The sequence below is a fragment of the Haliotis asinina genome, chromosome 3, assembly GCF_037392515.1.
Source record: "Haliotis asinina isolate JCU_RB_2024 chromosome 3, JCU_Hal_asi_v2, whole genome shotgun sequence".
NCBI lineage: Eukaryota > Metazoa > Mollusca > Gastropoda > Lepetellida > Haliotidae > Haliotis > Haliotis asinina.
The window spans coordinates 36,065,041-36,084,840 of NC_090282.1; the positions used below are offsets into that span (position 1 = coordinate 36,065,041).

Consider the following 19,800-nt stretch of genomic DNA (forward strand, 5'->3'; position numbering starts at 1 on the left):
TAAGAAAGTGCTTATCCATAGACTTTGTCAGTACAGACAAACGTCATCACTGGAGAAAGAACGAAAAAGCAAGTCATCACCAATATTCCATATGCTTGATCTTGTAACTATGTATGACCTAGATACACATTTGCACAACTATGTAAACCAATCGTCCTTCTTAACGAAAACTGAGTGGTCTGTACTGGTTAAAGAAAGAATACTTAAAACTGAAGAATCATATAATGCTTCTGTAACGAAGTCGAGACTTAACCTTGCACGATATCTCACTATAAGATATCCTAAAAATGTTCACAGGCTGTGGTCTGCGAGCTATAAAATGCCAGAACGTTTCTGTAATATTGCTGCACTTCTACGTATCAGCACACTTAGCATTCAGTCTCTTGAGTGTGAATGTGGCATAGTTGCCTATGACATTGTGAAACATGTATTTCTACACTGTTCCCTCAAACAAAGTAGTAGAAACACCATGATCAAGTCACTAATTGACATTCTAGATGTTGACACCTTTGTCAGTTTATGGAAGGACGAAGACCTCTTTGTCTCATTTATGCTAGGTGGTCTATCGAATGTATATGCCCAAGAGCTTGAACAAGAAATATGGTTTAAATGTATAAAACTAATAGCAAACTCTGTGAAACCCTGGATAAATCAACTACAATACCTGCACTAATTTGGGCTGTGACACTCTATATCCTGTAAATACACATATATGTGTTACTATCTGCTGTATCTTCGATTTTGGAGGAAATAAAGATTATCTATCTATCTATCTATCTATCTATCTATCTATCTATCCATCTATCGTTGGTTTCACGTACACATTTATCTCAGACTCGCTGAACGCATGCGCAGTGCCTGTAAACAATATCTACTGGCTAACTTCCGCTTTGGTCGTACGTTTACCGATGGTGTTAACACACTGTAAAGAAAACGAACAATCAAACCAAATATATAGTTTTATGTCTATTACAACTTAGTTTTATACTAGTATGTACCAAAGACCGGGACTGGTGAAATAAATAGCTTAATTTATGTCAATAAGTTCTTGTATAAACACATCTCACCACGACCGTTCTTCCCGCACATCCCCTTCTCACAACTAACAAAACACACATTTCTGATGCAGCTGCAACCAAATAGGACATCAATAACTGAAAAGCATATGCACATCGATATATTTAGTCAGCTATGAACAGTTGTCACTCATAAATAATCATTATTTCATCATTTTGTTTTGAGTATATTTACACTATCGGTAAACGTACGACCAAAGCGGACCTTAGCCAGTAGATATTTTTTCACGATCTGCGCATGCGCACAGCGAAATTAATTAATGTGGAACCAACGAATCTCATTGGACAACCTGTTTTATGGAGTCACGACCATCATCAATCTTCTGAACCTCGTTTGCATTCAAAATAAATATAGCTATATTTGAGGGGGTTCAACTGCAAGTGTATACATTATAATAAATTAGTATCGTGTCACTTTTTGAATTCTATTATACATGTATTTCAATTAGGATATTCATTCGTAATAATGTGCAAATTATATTTAAATGTTCAGCAAGCCATTATGTTTGATGTACTCTAGTGTGCGCTAAATAGATGGATTGGGTTAACCGGGGTAATAATAATCGGACTGAAGCGCTTTGAGCGCTTTAAGGAGAAATAAACTCGCCAACGTGCTTGTTGGTCCTGTGTTTACATTTCGTGCATCCTGACGATTGTGTATGTTCACGATACACAAACTTTTTCATGACAGCTAGAGTTGATAAAGCCGAAATCAAGCATATCAATGGCTCAACGATCTAGCGAATATTCAATCTATCAATCTGCATCCAAGTTGTCTAGTGACCAAACGTGCTCCTTCAGAAATTTAGCCCACGCCCCATTACCTGTCATTTCCTCTGTGGCAGGTATCTCATGATACGATTGGTCATGGATAAGAAATCAGCCACTATATTGAACAGGTATGATACAAACCGTTCTATATATTGGGGAACTTTGATGACGCCCCATCCCATGACTCCTTATATATATATATATATATAGATGCTTTGTAAAATTTAGAGGGACCAGACCCGTGAAGGTCTCGGGGTAGAATTGGCCTTCAGCAACCCATGCTTGCCATAAAAGGCGACTATGCTTGTCACAAGAGGCGACTAACGGGAGCGGGTGGTCAGACTCGCTGACTTGGTTGACACATGTCATCGGTTCTCAATTGCTCATGTTGTTGGTCACTGGATTGTCTGGTCCAGACTCGATTATTTACAGACCGCCGCCATAAAACTGGAATATTGCTGAGTGCGGCGTAAAACTAAACTCACTCACTCACTCATCAGAGGGACAATTTGTTTAAGTATGTCTCATGTCTCACCTACAAAGAATACATACATATGACAAGAAAATATATCTGTAAACGCCACCAAAGTTCTACAAGAGAAAGTGAAATAAAATTAAGTGAAACAATACACATGTCATATGTATTCACACCTGCTTTCTTTCAACATATATCTTTACAACACAATTAAACAATTAAGCAATCAGGCGTTGCTTGTGTGACGAGACAATTTCCAGTAATCTTCGAAACCTGCCATGTATCCTAAAGGCGAGTTCGTCAGTGAAATCATCCCACGTACATCAAACATAGTCATCCAAGATAGCAAACAAACTGTTCAACAAAGTATTAAAGCAGGTATATGGGCGGCTTTTGGGTTGGGTACATTTAGCTTCTTCATCGGGTTACTGATGTATGGTTACAGATAAAGTTAGGTTGGGACAGCGATTTAACATGAAAGCTTGGCAACGATATGACTGAAAAGCGAATTCGCAGGAACCTCAAATGATCCATACCGACCACGAGATTAAAATAACTATAGTCCATACTAATGAATATGAAACGCTAATGAATATGAAACACTAATGAATATGAAACGCTAATGAATATGAAACACTAATGAACATGAAACGCTAATGAATATGAAACGCTAATGAATATGAAACACTAATGAATATGAAACGCTAATGAATATGAAACGCTAATGAATATGAAACGCTAATGAATATGAAACGCTAATGAATATGAAACGCTAATGAATATGAAACGCTAATGAATATGAATTGCTCAATGAAACGCAGATCGTAATACTATGTGGGGATTCTTGGAATTTTTGTCCTACAAATAGAAAATATGCTATTTGTTGCGGGGGAGAACTACAGAGAAAGGGACAACCAGGCGTGCCGCTGGAGACGACACAGCACCGGTTAATGAATATATAACAATGTCGGCACCTGTGCACGTGCTCCTCGAACACCTGGCTGTCCCTTTCCCTGCACACTGAACTGTGTCAATATATTAATGACGGTTTGTTAGACCATTTTATAATTTTTAGAACATAAAGTCTGCAAAAACCTCAAAGAGTCCCTATGATGTTTCGATTATGATGAGCGTTTCATTGAGCATTTTATGTTGATTCATTTTCGAGTTTGCAATTGAGCCAAATGGACTATAGAAGCGAAACTGAATTGGCGCACTGAACGTGTAGAACTTTATCCATGAAAATGTCATCTTGCATCACATGTGAGTGGGTGTTTTATACACCGAGATGTGAATCTTATTTTCTTGTGCGTGAGGTATACATAATCCAAGTTCAATGTCATTTGTTGAATATTGGATATTGCCCTGATTCCCATATTGCGATATATTGCAATCACTTAAAACACATTGCAATACATATTGTCATTCATCGACAGGAAGTTTTCTGCCAAAGTGCGTACATCATAAATTTATAATAGCTTTCTGTGTGCGACACCGTCTTCGTACTTGATGTATCACCATACTTTCAATCTCCCCTTTGCCAGTGGTTTGCAGACAAAGGATATAGAGCCTTAACGTGAATGCTTGATTGAAGTATTCTGATTGATTGGCATTTTATCATAAAGTGTCATATTTTTTATTATGATTGAAGTATTGCAACAAAGTTTTGCGAACAAATGATAAAGGTAATAGTATGACATGATTTACATGGTCACTGTTGTTTGTTACAACAGAATTGTAAATAAACAGTCACTGAGTTCTGCAATCTTATTGGCTGAAAAACATAATCAAATGGTTTTTGATTCCCGAAAACTGCAAGACTGTTCGCTGCGTATTGACTCGTAGAAACTTCGCAAACAATTGTTGTGTCATCAGCAGTGGTGATGTCATTCAAATCATGTTGTGACGTGAAGTCAGAATGACGTCACAAATGAGCAGCTTCAGATGGTACCATGGGAACCAGTTGAAACGGCCAGCTGATGACACTTCACTGCTGTACCCATACTCGATGTTGACGAGTGCAGACAGTAAAACCCTCTGGTTTACTATATCGTTTACAGTGTCGATAAACATCATGTGTTGGCCCATTTCCGGGTACTATAGAGTATTTGAAGCACGGGTATATTTCCAAATGTATTCCCGTGCTTCAAATACTCAATAACACTCGGAAATCGGTGAACGCATGATGTCTATCTCCTAATTAATGCAGTATGTAATATTGCTTCTGTTTGTCATTCATCAGATTTAACGCCATTATGTACGTGGTAGATGTCTGTGCGTCAACGTGGCTATTGCATAAAGAAACAAAAAGCATACTTCAAGTGAAATAGTTGAGTTTAAAAACTCATGCAGCATCCAATAACTAACACACACCCCCCACCACACACACACCCACCACACACCCCCCACATCCCCACCCCACCACCCACCACCCCCCCCCACACCACCCCTACCCCTCTCCACCAGGATACGTTATATCTGAATTTAGCAAATAGGTTTGGGAATGCAGAATTAGTCAACATTATCAGTTCTATTCCAGTGAATCTATATTCAGGATGCAATGAACAGAGATTAAACAAATGTAGAAATGTATCGGAATTTGAAATGTCGTTTCCTCCTTTCAAACCACTTTAGGGATGCGCCTCGACAAGTTCAGTAGAGTTGGTGGCAGCGGTAGAATCTTTCTCGAGTAACTTTCTTCTCCATAGGGCAAACTAACACCATCTTTCCTCTCCACTCTGAATACAAACTACAATGTAGTGTGTTATGGCTTCCGTGTGTCCATAAATGTAAGCCTATAAGTACTATCTGTAAGTATTGCAATACTCCAAACTACATTCAGTCTTTCCCAGGTGCACCTGTCACTTCCAGTTGGCCATGAATATATTGTCAAAACATTACGTATCATTTACGAGTTGGTATTTACACCTTTATTTAACAATCGGTTGATTACTTCATCAGTTGAATAGTGCAATGGTGTCTTTCCTTTCTTATCTTTCGCGTTGACGTCAGCACCTTTGTTTAACAGAAGAGCAACAATATCCTTGAACCCCTCCTTACATGCGCCATGAATCGGCATCTGGCCATTCTTGTCAACTGTATTAAAGTCAGCTCCTTGTTCCAACAGATATTCCACAACACTGACTTCTCCAATGGAGCATAGATCATGAAGTGGGGTTTGACCTTTAATGTCCCTCGTATTGATATCTGCTCCTTGTTCCAAAAGACGAGTCACACTTTGAATGTCTTTTTTGCAACATGCATACCTCAGTGGAGTGCAACCGTTTCTGTCTCTTTCATGGACATCTGCACCATTTTCCAACAATGTGCTCACAATGCCTTTCTTTTTAAATAGACATGAATAATGCAATGGCGTCTTTCCTTTCTCATCTTTTGCATTGACATCAGCGCCTTTGTTCAGCAGAAGAGCAACAATATCCTTGAATCCCTCCCTACATGCTCCATGAATCGGCATCTGGCCTTTATTGTTGGCTATGTTAAAGTCGGCTCCTTGTTCCAAAAGATAAGTCACAACACTGACTTCTCCAATGGAGCTTAGATCATGAAGTGGGGTCTGACCTTTTATGTCCTTCGTATTGATATCTGCTCCCTTTCCCAAGACATGAGTCACAGAATTAATGTTTTTGCTGTAACATGCATACACAAATGGGGTGAAACCTTTCTTGTCTCTTACATGGACATCTGCGCCATTTTCCAACAACATGCCCACAATGTCATTCTCTTTGCTTTCACATGAATAGTGCAATGGAGTCTTTCCTTTCTTATCTTTCGTGTTGACATTGGCGTCCTTGTTCAACAGAAGGGCCACGATATCCTTATAACCCCCTCTGCATGCTCCATGAATCGGCATCTGGCCATTCTTGTCAGCTATATTAATATCAGCTCCTTGTTCCAAAAGATATGTCACAACACGGAATTCTCCAATGGAACAGTTTACCTGGAGAGCAGTTTTTCCCTTTGTATCTTTTGCATTGATGTCTGCACCTTTTCCCAAAAGATGGGTCACACATTGGATGCCTTTAGTGTAACATGCATACCTAAGCGGGGTGTACCCTTTCTTGTCTTTCGCATAGATGTCAGATCCACTTTCCAACAACAGCTCCACTATATCAGCCCTCTCATACTCACAGGAGTAGTGCAGTGGTGTCTTATCTTTGTTATCCTTGCAGTTAATATTTGCGCCGTTATCTAGCAAAAGGGTTACAATATCCTTAAGCCCCTCTATACATGCTCCATGAAGCGGTATCTGTCCATTCTTGTCAGCCATGTTACTATCAGCTCCTTGTTCCAAAAGATAAGTCACAACACTGACTTCTCCAATGGAGCTTAGATCATGAAGTGGGGTCTGACCTTTTATGTCCTTCGTATTGATATCTGCTCCCTTTCCCAAGACATGAGTCACAGAATTAATGTTTTTGCTGTAACATGCATACACAAATGGGGTGAAACCTTTCTTGTCTCTTACATGGACATCTGCGCCATTTTCCAACAACATGCCCACAATGTCATTCTCTTTGCTTTCACATGAATAGTGCAATGGAGTCTTTCCTTTCTTATCTTTCGTGTTGACATTGGCGTCCTTGTTCAACAGAAGGGCCACGATATCCTTATAACCCCCTCTGCATGCTCCATGAATCGGCATCTGGCCATTCTTGTCAGCCATGTTACTATCAGCTCCTTGTTCCAAAAGATAAGTCACAACACGGACTTCTCCAATGGAGCTTAGATCATGAAGTGGGGTCTGACCTTTTATGTCCTTCGTATTGATATCTGCTCCCTTTCCCAAGACATGAGTCACAGAATTAATGTTTTTGCTGTAACATGCATACACAAATGGGGTGAAACCTTTCTTGTCTCTTACATGGACATCTGCGCCATTTTCCAACAACATGCCCACAATGTCATTCTCTTTGCTTTCACATGAATAGTGCAATGGAGTCTTTCCTTTCTTATCTTTCGTGTTGACATTGGCGTCCTTGTTCAACAGAAGGGCCACGATATCCTTATAACCCCCTCTGCATGCTCCATGAATCGGCATCTGGCCATTCTTGTCAGCTATATTAATATCAGCTCCTTGTTCCAAAAGATATGTCACAACACGGAATTCTCCAATGGAACAGTTTACCTGGAGAGCAGTTTTTCCCTTCGTATCTTTTGCATTGATGTCTGCACCTTTTCCCAAAAGATGGGTCACACATTGGATGCCTTTAGTGTAACATGCATACCTAAGCGGGGTGTACCCTTTCTTGTCTTTCGCATAGATGTCAGATCCACTTTCCAACAACAGCTCCACTATATCAGGCCTCTCATACTCACAGGAGTAGTGCAGTGGTGTCTTATCTTTGTTATCCTTGCAGTTAATATTTGCGCCGTTATCTAGCAAAAGGGCGACTATATCCTTGAACCCCTCTACACATGCTCCGTGAAGCGGTATCTGACCATTCTTGTCAGCCGTGTTAACGTCAGCTCCTTGTTCCAAAAGGTAAACCACAACATTGACCTGTCCAATAGAACAGCTTGCCTGGAGAGCAGTTCGACCTTTTGCATCTCTCGTATTGATATCAGCACCCTTTCCTAAAAGTTCAAACAAGGGCTGGATGTTTTTACTGTTGCAAGAATGTCTGAGTGGGGTGTAACCTTTGTTGTCTTTCATATTGACGTCAGCATCACTTTCCAACAACAAGCGTACAATATCATTTCTCTTGTACTCACAAGAATAGTGCAATGGTGTCTTACCGTTTTGATCATCTGCATTGACACGTGTTCCCTTGTTTAACAGAAGGTTGACTATATCTTTGAATCCTTCTATACAAGCACCATGAAGTGGTGTTTCTCTCCTTTTGTTGCTTATGTTAATGTCTGCTCCGTGTTCTATAAGGAAAGACACAAGAGAGAATTTTCCAAAAGCACATTGCGTATGAAGTGGAGTTTGGCCCTCATTATCCCTGGTATTGATGTCCGCTCCATTTTTCAAAATTTGAATCAGAGAGTTGGTGTTGCTGCTATCACAAGCATGTTCGAGCGCGGTGTACCCATACTCATCTCTGATGTTGACGTCTGCACCATTTTCTAGCAACATACTAACCAGCAGCTCACCACAAGTCTTTGATGCTGCTACCATTAAAGGTGTTTGCTGATAAGCATTTTTGCAGTTAAGTTCAGTTCCTTTATATATGCCCAAAAGGAGGCTCATTGATAAGTCAGAACTGTGTTCACAAATACCGAAAATGCAGTCTTCTTGTTGATCTAATGACAATTCAGTTGCACGACAGATGTGTTTTAGAAGTTTCTCCGACTTACTACTCGTGGAGAAAAACAGGAATGAATCTTGTGTTACCTCATCAATCAAGGTGAGCAACTTTGTGATAGGTATAGAGGCCATGGCTTCCATGAACTCAACAACAAACTCGTTGTCGTGAAAAGATTCATGTGATAAAGCAAACTGTATGTTTAAAGCATTGACTTCACGTTGAAGCCTTTGTATGAGAGGTGTCACAAATTCACGTTTAATATTCCTGGTCATACATGTATCACTGACGTCGTTCTGTAAATGTTCAAACCGCACTCTTTCGTTAAGAAACGTCAAGCTACAATTTTCTATGACGAACTTTGGATGCTGTCCACATACAACGAACGCCACACTGTCATAGATCGATGAATGCTGAAATGATATTACACTTCCATCCATTGATAGATATGTTCCTTTGAGAGGCTGACATGTATCATACAACTCAAAATAGCGTTCTTCATCTTCGATGCTGGCAAGGTCGAACGACCCACCGCTCTTCAACATTTGCCTCATAATATACCCAACTGTTTTATTACCCATGAGTGATTCTATGGTCTCGTTTAAAAATGGAATAGGATTCAGGAAGAAGTCTGTCATCCTCACTTTTGTATAATATTCATTAGCATATAACTTGCAACACTGAGGGAATCCATGCGAAGAGTTTCTGGAACACACTTTTACCACAGTGTCCTTTTCAACTTCGATTTCGTTTCGTCTGGCATGGGATTCCCAGATCTTGACTCTTTCAGAGATTAACTCTTCTGGTACCGAGGTCGTCATTTGTGCTAAGTCAATTCTGCATTCATCATTAAGTAACAGTTTGGAAAATTTATTGAAATAATGAGTTGCTACAGTTAGTACATCAGTTCTGCTTGTCAGAATAAAGCATGGTGTCTCGGAGGCATTGCTATTTGAGTGTCCACCTTTGTGTTCAGGCAGTTTGCAGATATCCGTGACCACCCTTTCCCATTTGAAATTGCTCTTGTTGAACGTAAACTGTCCAAATATATCGTCGATCATTATGACAGACTGACTACTGTCACACACAGCCTTGTATTCTTCTGGTGTTCGTATTTCATACACTTGTCTGCCCATGTTGATCTGATGCTGTAAGGCTAAGTAGCCTAATGTAGACTTCCCGTCGCCAGGGCACCCTGTAACTGTGATCCATCTGGCACCTTTACCGATCTTATCAATAAGGATTTCAGCTGCTTTGGTTTTTATCATGCCATTAGTCCATGTCCGCAAAAAGTCTTCTGTTCTCTCTGTAACAAAAAAAACCCATGTCGATCATAAAATACAGTGGCGCAAAGAATGACGCACTTTAAATCTTACATGAACATGGTTGTGATTCGATTCAGTGGACAGACTAAAAGTTGAAAGAGGTCTTTGAAAGGCATTTAGAAAGGATACATATACGCAAAATACTTTTATGGATATCAGTTTCCTTATTATGAGGAGCACAACGTTTCGGAGTATATGCTTACTCCTTCATCGCGTGTAAACATAAAAGAAGATGACATCCATAAAATTCTCTTGCTTAAAGTTGTAGCCTTAGTACCTGAATTAGTTACGAGCTATTACAAGCTTGTACAGTTTTGACATTTAATTCACACTTCACTATTGCAGTTCTGACGAAAGAAAAGTCATCTTGTAGTACATAATCAACGTAGACTGTGCTTCAAAGTATACGTACGTCTGACTGAAACTTGCATTGCTAAATATGGTGCTTGGTTCTTGATGTTAACACTCTTAGGATTATGTACATTCACTGAAAAGAAAACACAACTAAACCAATAAACCAAGTACTATTAGTGTGAGTGTGTACATAACCTATAAATTGATATTGAACCTGTTGTTATTAGCTTTGATTACATTTTCACAAAATACTCTCGGCGTTTTATTTCTCTTTTGTGGAATGCACAGTGTTTGTGCTTAGCATAACGCTCATGCGTTAGCAGTAAGAGTTAACGTTTGACCTGTCAGTCACTTGAAGGAGCTTCCCATTACTTTCTTGGGTATGTATCATGTGCATACATATTTTAATTTCATAACTTTCAACAGGATATTCATCAGTCATTTTTATCCTACCTGAGCTGTTGATCACACTCCCTATAACTGTAGAGTTCTTCACAGTGCCTCCTCTTACACCTTAAACAACAAAGACATCCATATGCATTTCCGTGTATGCTCAACTTGCTATTTGGTTAGAAGCACCATGAGTGAGTGAGTTACGTTTTACGCCACATTCAGCAATATTCCAGCTATATGGCGGCGGTCTGTAAATAATCGAGTCTGGACCAGACAATCCAGTGATCAACAACGTAAACATTGATCTGCGCAATTGGGAACAGATGACATGTGTCAACCAAGTCAGCGACCCTGACCACCCGATCCCGTTAGTCGCCTCTTACGACAAGAATAGTCGCCTTTTATGGCAAGCATGGGTTGCTGAAGGCCTGTCCTACCCCGGGACCTTCACGGGTTAGAAGCACCATGTGCAGTATGGTTGGAATATGTAGAGCAAGTGAATTTTATGGCGAGTAATAAGAGGATATATGAAGCAGCAGTTACATGGAACCGTTCGGATTTCTCCTTTTGATTAGTTTGAGGATGTTTAAAGTAGCCGTTGACAGAAGAATTAAGCCGCTCCCCGCTTCGTCGCCTACTGAGATTAGCTGATGAACATTTACGCTTGTAAGCCAAACCTAGGTCACGTCGGAACGGTCTGTGACTAATGAGAGTACCTTCGCCTTTAACATTGGCCCTTGAAGAGGAGCCTCAGTCAAACTAAAGTTTTACCAGTTATGTAAGTGAGACCTCCATCAGTTCTTGAACTAACTTGTCGGTCTCTCCGGTCTTGCGTGCAAGGGTCATCGCTCTGCTCTCCGGAGTCAGAATTGGCAATATCCATTTCTGAAAGGTAAAAGAATATTACGGTACTTCACTCTCTTCGGGGTGTTAAATTATTCTCCATGTTCGAGAGTGTACCTTCACTGTGTATGTGAAGCCATGTGTGAACGTTTAGACAGTAGAGGCAGTACTTTGAGTGAATGTCTAAGACAATGTATGTAGTCTTGTGTTGAAGGTCTACACAGTGTAAATAGTGTTAGGTATAAAGGTCGAGATTGTGTAGTTGATGCTGTATGGGAATGTCAACAGTGTAAATAGCGTTGTATGTGAAGTTTTGGCAGTGTAAGTAGTATTGTGCGTGAATATCTACACAATGTAAATAGTGATGTTTGGGGCGGTCTGGTGTAGTGTCGTAAGTGAAGGTCTGGATCAGTGTAAGTAGCATTGTGTGTGAAGCCTATACAGTGTACGTAGTGCTTAGAGTGAAATCTAGACAGTATAAATAGTGTCGTATGTGAAGGTCTAGACGGTGTAAGTAGTGTTGTGTCTGAAGGTCTTCAAACCGTAAGTATTTGTCTGTGTGAAGATCTAGACAGTGTACGTAATGTTGTGTGTGAAGGTCTAGACAGTGTAAGTTGTGTTGTGTATGAAGGTCTACACAGTGTAAGTAGCTATAGTCTTATGTGTGAAGGTCCACACACTGTAAGTAATCTACACAATATTAGTAGTGATATGTATGACGGTCTAGACAATGTCAGTAGTATTTCTGTGAACGTCTAGATAGTGTAAGCAATGTTGTGGGTTGAAGTCTAGACAATTTAAGTAGTGTTGTGTGTGAAGATCTAGACAGTGTAAGTAGTCTACACAATACAAGTCGTGATATGCGGTGCACAGTGTATGTACTGATGTGTCGACACACTGTAAGAAGTGTTGTGCGTGAAGATCTAGACAGTATGTTATTGTGTGGGAAGGTGTAGACAGTGTAAGCAGTGATGTGTGGGAAAGTCTAGACGGTGTACAGTATATGTAATGCAGTGGGAAGGTTTTACACTGTATAAATATTTTAGTGTGTGAAGGTCTTGAGAGTGTAAGTGGTGTTGTGTGCGAAGGTCTACAGAGTGTAGCAAGTTGTGTGTGAAGGTCTAGACAGTGAGAGTAGTGCAAACCTAAATCGTGGGGTCATTTTTATTTTCCCAGGTGGAACTACTATGTTGTGGATATTAGTACGCATGGATTTATGAAAGCACCGTCTCCATTCAGCTCCCGAAAGTCACATGGTGAATGAATTCAACTGCATTTAACAACAGATCTGTACCAACGCCAAACCCCAACTCGCGCATTTATAATGTATCATCTCAATTTGAACACTGTGAAGCAAATTCTCTCTGTCACGACTCTTGTACGTGTGCTTCCTGACTGACATACTTTGCAACTGTCACCCAGAAATAGGGCGTGTCGGTTCAGTGCACCCCTTGTATTCAGTGGTTGTGAATAGTCAGAGAGTGTATACGCGTGTTTGAAACCTTACTCTTGGCCTAACCTGCTCCAGCTCCCAGTCCTTGCTCTGACGCCATATTTGTCTGTCTGGTCGCTTTGACGTGGCTTGGTTCATCGTCGGGCGAATCCGTACGACCGTGTGTCCGCTTCATGTTTGTCGTTATCGTATTCATCACCGTTGGCGCGTGACCCGATTAAAATTCTTTCAGCACGATATGACAACAATGCTACGTCTAGAGTTGATTCATCATGCACATGCGAGCTTCAGCACGTGTTGCTCAAATACACACTGGTCCACTACTTCCGCCTTTCGTTGCGCATGCGCACAAGTGGTCGAAATATTCAACTGTTCGTGAGCAGGTTATGAATGAGATTGAATTACTATCAAATAGGGATATCGTGGGCAGGTTATGAATGAGTTTGAATCACTGACAACTGACACTGTCACACTGCCCTAAAAATGTAGTGTAAAACTCTCACAAAGCGTTCTAAAACATCTTTCCAGTTTTGTCAAATAATAAGAACCAAAAGAAATAAAGAAGTTATGGAACTATAACCCTCAAGCATCAATGATGAAGCAGATAAGATCGGCAATATGTCATATTTTTCACACAGCTCAAATACACCCTAACATTTTGTTTTAGATTATGGAACTATCACTATTACTTGCAAACACATTTTTTCACCTGATAGTATATTCCCCTCATAAGAATTAAAGGTGTATCTGAGAGATGTTTTTGAGGAAGTAACTAGGAATACTCAAACAACGGCGTATAGCATTTCAATGGCGAAATGTCATATTTTTCACACACCTCAATTACACCCTAACAATTTTTAAGTCATAAAACTGTCACTATTACTTGAAAATACCTTTCAACTAAAAGTATGCTCGCCTCCTAAAAATTAAACGAATGTGTGAAAGAAGTTTTTATCGGCACAATTTAGTCTATCTTCGCGGTGAATCGGGAACAGAAGCCAGTGAGCTATAACTTAACGACTTGAAACTTTACTACAAATCTACTGTCCTAATACGGAAACTAATACCAATTATTTGACTTAAACTGACGTGACAAAATAGTTAACCTAACGTCTACATGTTGGATTTCAGTTGTTACAACACTCAGCGAACGTAATCAGCTGTTGAAAATAAACCGGGGTCGACTAACGGGATCGGGTTGTCAGACTCGCTGACACATGCCATCGTATCCCAGTTGCGAAGATCGGTGCTCATGCTGTTGGTCACTTGATTGTCCGGTTGAAAATTTAACCCCATATAGCTTTAGTATTGCTGAGGCCACATTAAACTAAACTCACTCACTCTTTTAGCGGCATCCTATTTATATAGCAGCGAATAACCAGGTGAAGCAAAGCCATATGCTGTCGTGGTAGCGTATGCAACTCACCGGGTCGGGCCACTATATGTAAAGACACCTAACCTATGAAGCTATCTGTTCACCTGCCTCTTATCGCAAACACGGGTACCTTGAGACCTATTTTCTAACAGAAGTACAAGCGAGGTTCTTTCGTAAAGAAAATAGAGCGCAACTGCCGACCTCGCCTTATCATGTTACTAGAGCGTTGACTAGATATCAGGCTGCGTCGGTGTTTGTGTATATGTATTGTGACATGCATCACTCGACCGTCTTGAGCAAGACACCAGACTACCTACAGTCACTGTAGTCAGTCCGTTCCCATAGTGTTGCAAGGGCATATTCAGCACTGCCTGTCTTATCGTTCTATATACTCACATTTCACATCAACATGCCTTTCTGAAACTGAGTGGTACACCTCTCGTCAGCAGTTACATATAACTGAAGTGACAATTGTAGTTTGGTATTTTTAGTACCAACACACACGTACGCACACGCACGCACACAAACACACATTTTTAAAAGGTCGCCAAACTGTTTAAAGATTAGGACAAGAAACAACTACTTCAATGAAACTTGCAAAATAAAAAGTACATCTACTACTAAACTGTTGCTACCTGCAGGCTTTAAAATCTACTTGCCCTGAATGAAATCGGCAGGTCCGTTTTGTTAAGGTCAAACCAGTGAAAGAAACACAATAGACTTCATTGTACACAGGTTTAAACTGTTCCTACAAACGCAAGCCAAGCCTATGTCACACAGAAACATAGCATGATGGATCGTGGATGATTCCCGAACATTAATACAGAAAAAGACGAAAAAAATTCCAAATTCCAGTTGCAACATAATCGACAGGTGCCGAAAGGACCTGCACATATTGAAAACTGTGTTTTAATTATGTTTGATTTTTTGTATGCATGTGACCTTTAATATCACTGCTTACTGCAACCTCGCTTCCGAGGAAGAAATCGTTATGCAAAATCCTTTTGGTTAGTAATGTGTAGTAAGTAGTCTTGATTTTATAACTCGATGAAAACAAATCTCAATAGCTTGAGTCGGCTATTGGGGAGTAGTGTGATGGTGCGGGCAACAAACCTCCACTGTAGCCGACAAGGTGTGATAGTCGATTCTGAGAGCTGACAGCCCATCAAAACCGTACTTAAAGGCCACATGCAACCAAAAAATCAAACATACTTAAGCTTAAAATACAATTATCAACTATTCATGACATATGATATATATTACTGCTTCTAAAAAAACAAATAAACCAAATTAAAAGCGTACCATCGTGATTCAAAAGTGCAATAACCTCCACTGACCAGGTTTCCCATATCAAAGCTGGTATGTCGGGTCTTATCTAGATTGGGAATAGTAGCGTCGTTCTTAAGAACTACTTCCATGAATAAGAACTTTACGAGTTCATAACTTGAATGGGGCGAGTCCATTGTGATACAGAAGGGGAGGTGAATAATTCACTTGAGAAAATCAATTAACTACTTGCTCACAGTATAAACTGTATATTTTGTGATCTATTTATGCTACTTGTTACATACTGCAGCTGGTTACATACTTGTTACATACTGCAGCTGGTTACATACTTGTTACATACTGGAACCATACATGTTCCTGAAATAAAGCAAATTGTGTTGTTAAAAGATCTTATTTTGGTCATTACACAACCTGTCCCTCTAATGGACGATTCCAAAAAATTGCCTTGTGTTCTTTAGCCCCAAAAAGTGCGATTTTAGAACGCTTATCTGTTCTACTAGAATGAAGATAGACCTACTCTCAGTTTTCAGTTTTGTGGTCCTTTTTCGTTAATTTAAGACCGCAGATCTGCCCAATTGTTAGTTTTATACTTGGGATTGTGTATGGTGACTCCCATTTTATGTATCGTGTATTACTGGCCACGCGGGTTGTGTATTAGGTCGCCTGAGTTGGGTGTATTATGTTCAATGGCAAGCAAACTATTTCTTATTGTATACTCAAGGGCACTGGGGCGGGGTTGCCTGGTAATTAAAGCATTCGCTCGTCACGACGAAGACCTGGAGCCGTATTAATAAAGATTCTAAGAGTTAAAAAGAATTCTTAACTCAGGTTAATTCTTAGAAAAATTCATTTTTTAATCTTAAATTTAAGTATTTTCTTAAGTCAAATTAATAAAGTGATTTTACTCTTAGAAGTACTCTTAACTTTACAAAACGTTAGCAGTCCTCAGCATGCACTCCTAGCAAGTTAAGAATTTTCTTACCTGAGAAAAGATGGCTGCCCAGCGTTACCACCTCAGAGTTTTTCGACCACGAAAAGACATATTTACGGTGTATAATGACACCGAATTGATATCTCGGTACCGCCTGGACAGTGGTGGCATGAAGTTTGTCACTGATTTGGTCAGAAATGAGCTACGTCTCCAACCAAGCGGAACATGGCCATAGACGCTGACAGCAAAGTTGCTATTACCCTTCGGTACCTAGTCACCGGAAAAATGCAACTTTGCAACGGAGATGATTTTGGAGTAAGCCAACCCACCGTTAGTAATGTCATTACAGATACCTTAAATGCTTTATGTACACCTCAACCTATTGGCCGATTCATTAGAATGCCCATTAACAGACAGGAAATACAGCACCATCAACGCCAGTTTCATGCCATCGGTGGATTCCCAGGAGTTGTTGGGGTTATAGACGGCACCCATGTCCGGATAATTTCACCAACTGAGCATGAGAATGAATATGTTAACAGGAAGAACTTCCATTCGTTGAATGTTCAAGTGGTTTTTGATTCCGAAGACAGAATCTCGGACATAGTTGCGAAGTGGCCGGGAGCTACACACGACTCGCGCATCCTGAACGAAAGTGGTGTCAGGTTATTGTTTGACCATGGAATCATACCTAATGGTTGCCATTTGCTTGGAGACAGTGGTTATCCGTGTCGCAGGTGGCTTTAACACCATTTATTAACCCGCAAACTGGACAAGAGACAAGATACAACAAGTAAGTGACCGCTAAATATCATGCAAACTGGTAGTATGAAAAATGAGAGTGACTTTCCTTGGTAATCGGGATAACCAAAAACATTAAATTATACTGGAACGTAACAAATCCTTATAAATATGATCCAAGTATATATCATGTATATACAGTAAATAATATTATAATAATAGCCTTGTAACATCTTTAAGTGTGAGATTCACAGATTTTTCAACATATGTGTATTAAAATAATGTACAGCTACTGGTATTACAAATTAAATGTTTTCAGTGCACACAAGGCCATCAGGTGTGTTGTTGAAAGAGGAATAGGGCAGTTGAAAAGAAGATTTCATGTTCTTCACGGTGAAATTCGTCTCAAACCCCAAAAGGCAGCAAAGGTTAATAAAAGCTTTTAATGTTGTATCATGCATTCCTATTGATGAAAATTGATATTGTTACTCATGAAATGTTTGTAATCAACAGTTTTACAGTAAATGTTATCATGTTACACAAAGATGACTGTGAAATGTATGTATTGAGAAATTGAGATATATTGCTACAACTGCAGAATTCATTGTCATGTTAATCAAAAATAAAGAGGCAATTCTGAATTCCTTGTAATCCTCCTCAGACTGTAAACTACTATATCAAATGCAATGTAATACATTAACAGGTTATAACAGTTTGTGCGATGCTGCACAACATCTGCAAGGACAGAAACATTGGCCTGCCTCAGGGAATCCACCAGTAGTACCAGGCAACAATGGCTTCAACTTGCCTACCGTCCAACCAGCTGGGAATGGTCTCCGATATAGGCAGCAGTTTGTCAACACTCACTTCTAAATTCCAAAGGTAAAGTCTTACATGCAATGAAAGAGACAGTATGATATTTTAACAAACAATTTTGTTGTATTCAGTTCAACAGACAACAGATAAATACATACCAGTTAATGGCTAAACCTATAGAGATCTTCAACAAGTATCAACTAAATAATTTACTTTTTACAATTCCTGATAATTAAAAGGCAGCAGCATTTCACCAAGTGCTCCATTTGTAAAAGTGTATTAGTCTAATATAAGAAATATGAATATGGAGGCTTCCGCATTCAAACAGTCGAACTATGTTAAAATCCTCCAAAATTGAACGGACTACTAGACTGATGTGAGACAATTCTACATGTATAGAAAATGCATCCCTATGTGATCCAAACGGTCAGATACCGTGACTTGCAGATAGTGCTTATGTTAACATATGCATTTTACCCACGGTTTCAAATAGATATCAGAGAGATGTTGCTGAGGCATGACCTAACCTCTAACAATTTGCTAACAGAATGAAACTTATAGTACAGAGGTCATAAATCCATCCCTCTTGCACAAATAACATTTTGTTTGGCGGCAGAACGGCCTTATGACAGACAATCATTGAATGTATATAAGGGAGCAATTTCTTTGGTAAACATGGGGAAAACATTCATGTCTGCCCTTTTATCGTGAAATAATAATTCATACCAAATTCATTATTGCATATAACCAGCATTAGCATTCAGATATTTGGAAAATATAAGTACAGAATATTAGTTTCATCATGTACCAGTGAAAGCTTAGAGAAAGACACCAGCCATGAGTACTAAATCTCATCTCACCGACATTCTGTTGAAAAAGTTATGACCACACAATCTCACAGATGTTCTGGTTAAAATCCTAGCCTGAGCTAATCAGAACTCCACTGTAAGAAAAACCATTCACTAAGACAAGGGTTATGTCTAGACAGTTTAATAAACTGCTTTGATGAAGTAAACATGCCACCACATACAATTAAATAACATTATTCTAAAGACCGATTAAGGGTCGTTAAGATTCAGCCCAGAGTAAGCAATCAGCCATCCAATATATGTGCCAACAAGTATATGTGCCACTTAGAATAGGATTAAAAGATTAAATGCTCTCGTTGTCTTTAAAGTTAGCTATTGTCGGTTACTCCCATTTTTATATCAAGCAACAAATCATAATCTTTGTATTGTTTCAATTTTATTGTAAAAGTCTCCAACTACTTTTGTCCATCAGTAGGGTTTAGACTCCCTAAACAGGTCAGCTCTAGCTCTCAGCCCAGCTTCTTGAGACTTCGGACTCTTTGCTGAGTTAATTCCCCCAAGCAGACCATCACGCCAGTTAGCTTTCAGGGATTTCACTGGAACCCTCACTTGGACCCAATACCCTTATCATACCACTATGTTACCTTATGCCCTATTTCTGCCCTAAGGCCTAATACAGTGACCAAACAATACTAGCAGCTGTCTAATCCGACACACTGTCAAAACTGTCATAAAAGTTTGGTCTCACCTTTCTTCAACGATGCCTGAAAGTGTTATACGTTTATTATGTCATTGTACCTGTTAAAGCAAAGTGTAGAGAGAATTAGCTAAATGGTTTTGGAAAGTTGGAAGTTAATGTATCTACGCCTACCTATGAACATT

At 39.6% G+C, this 19,800-nt stretch overlaps 1 protein-coding gene and 1 pseudogene across 1 annotated transcript; one reads left to right on the forward strand and one right to left on the reverse strand.

Annotated features, from left to right (window-relative positions):
- Nucleotides 1-4,870: 4,870 nt before the first annotated feature.
- LOC137278847 (serine/threonine-protein phosphatase 6 regulatory ankyrin repeat subunit B-like) lies at nt 4,871-13,281 on the reverse strand. The gene is made up of 6 exons (XM_067811353.1): nt 13,026-13,281; nt 11,435-11,548; nt 10,724-10,783; nt 10,329-10,403; nt 9,667-9,897; nt 4,871-8,412 (listed from the first exon to the last, which is right to left on the reverse strand). The coding sequence occupies exons 1-6, from the start codon at nt 13,153-13,155 to the stop codon at nt 5,231-5,233; spliced, it is 3,792 nt and encodes a 1,263-aa protein (XP_067667454.1). The 5' UTR covers nt 13,156-13,281; the 3' UTR covers nt 4,871-5,230.
- Nucleotides 13,282-16,613: 3,332 nt separating this feature from the next.
- Nucleotides 16,614-18,074, forward strand: LOC137278848 (putative nuclease HARBI1; annotated as a pseudogene).
- Nucleotides 18,075-19,800: the final 1,726 nt, after the last annotated feature.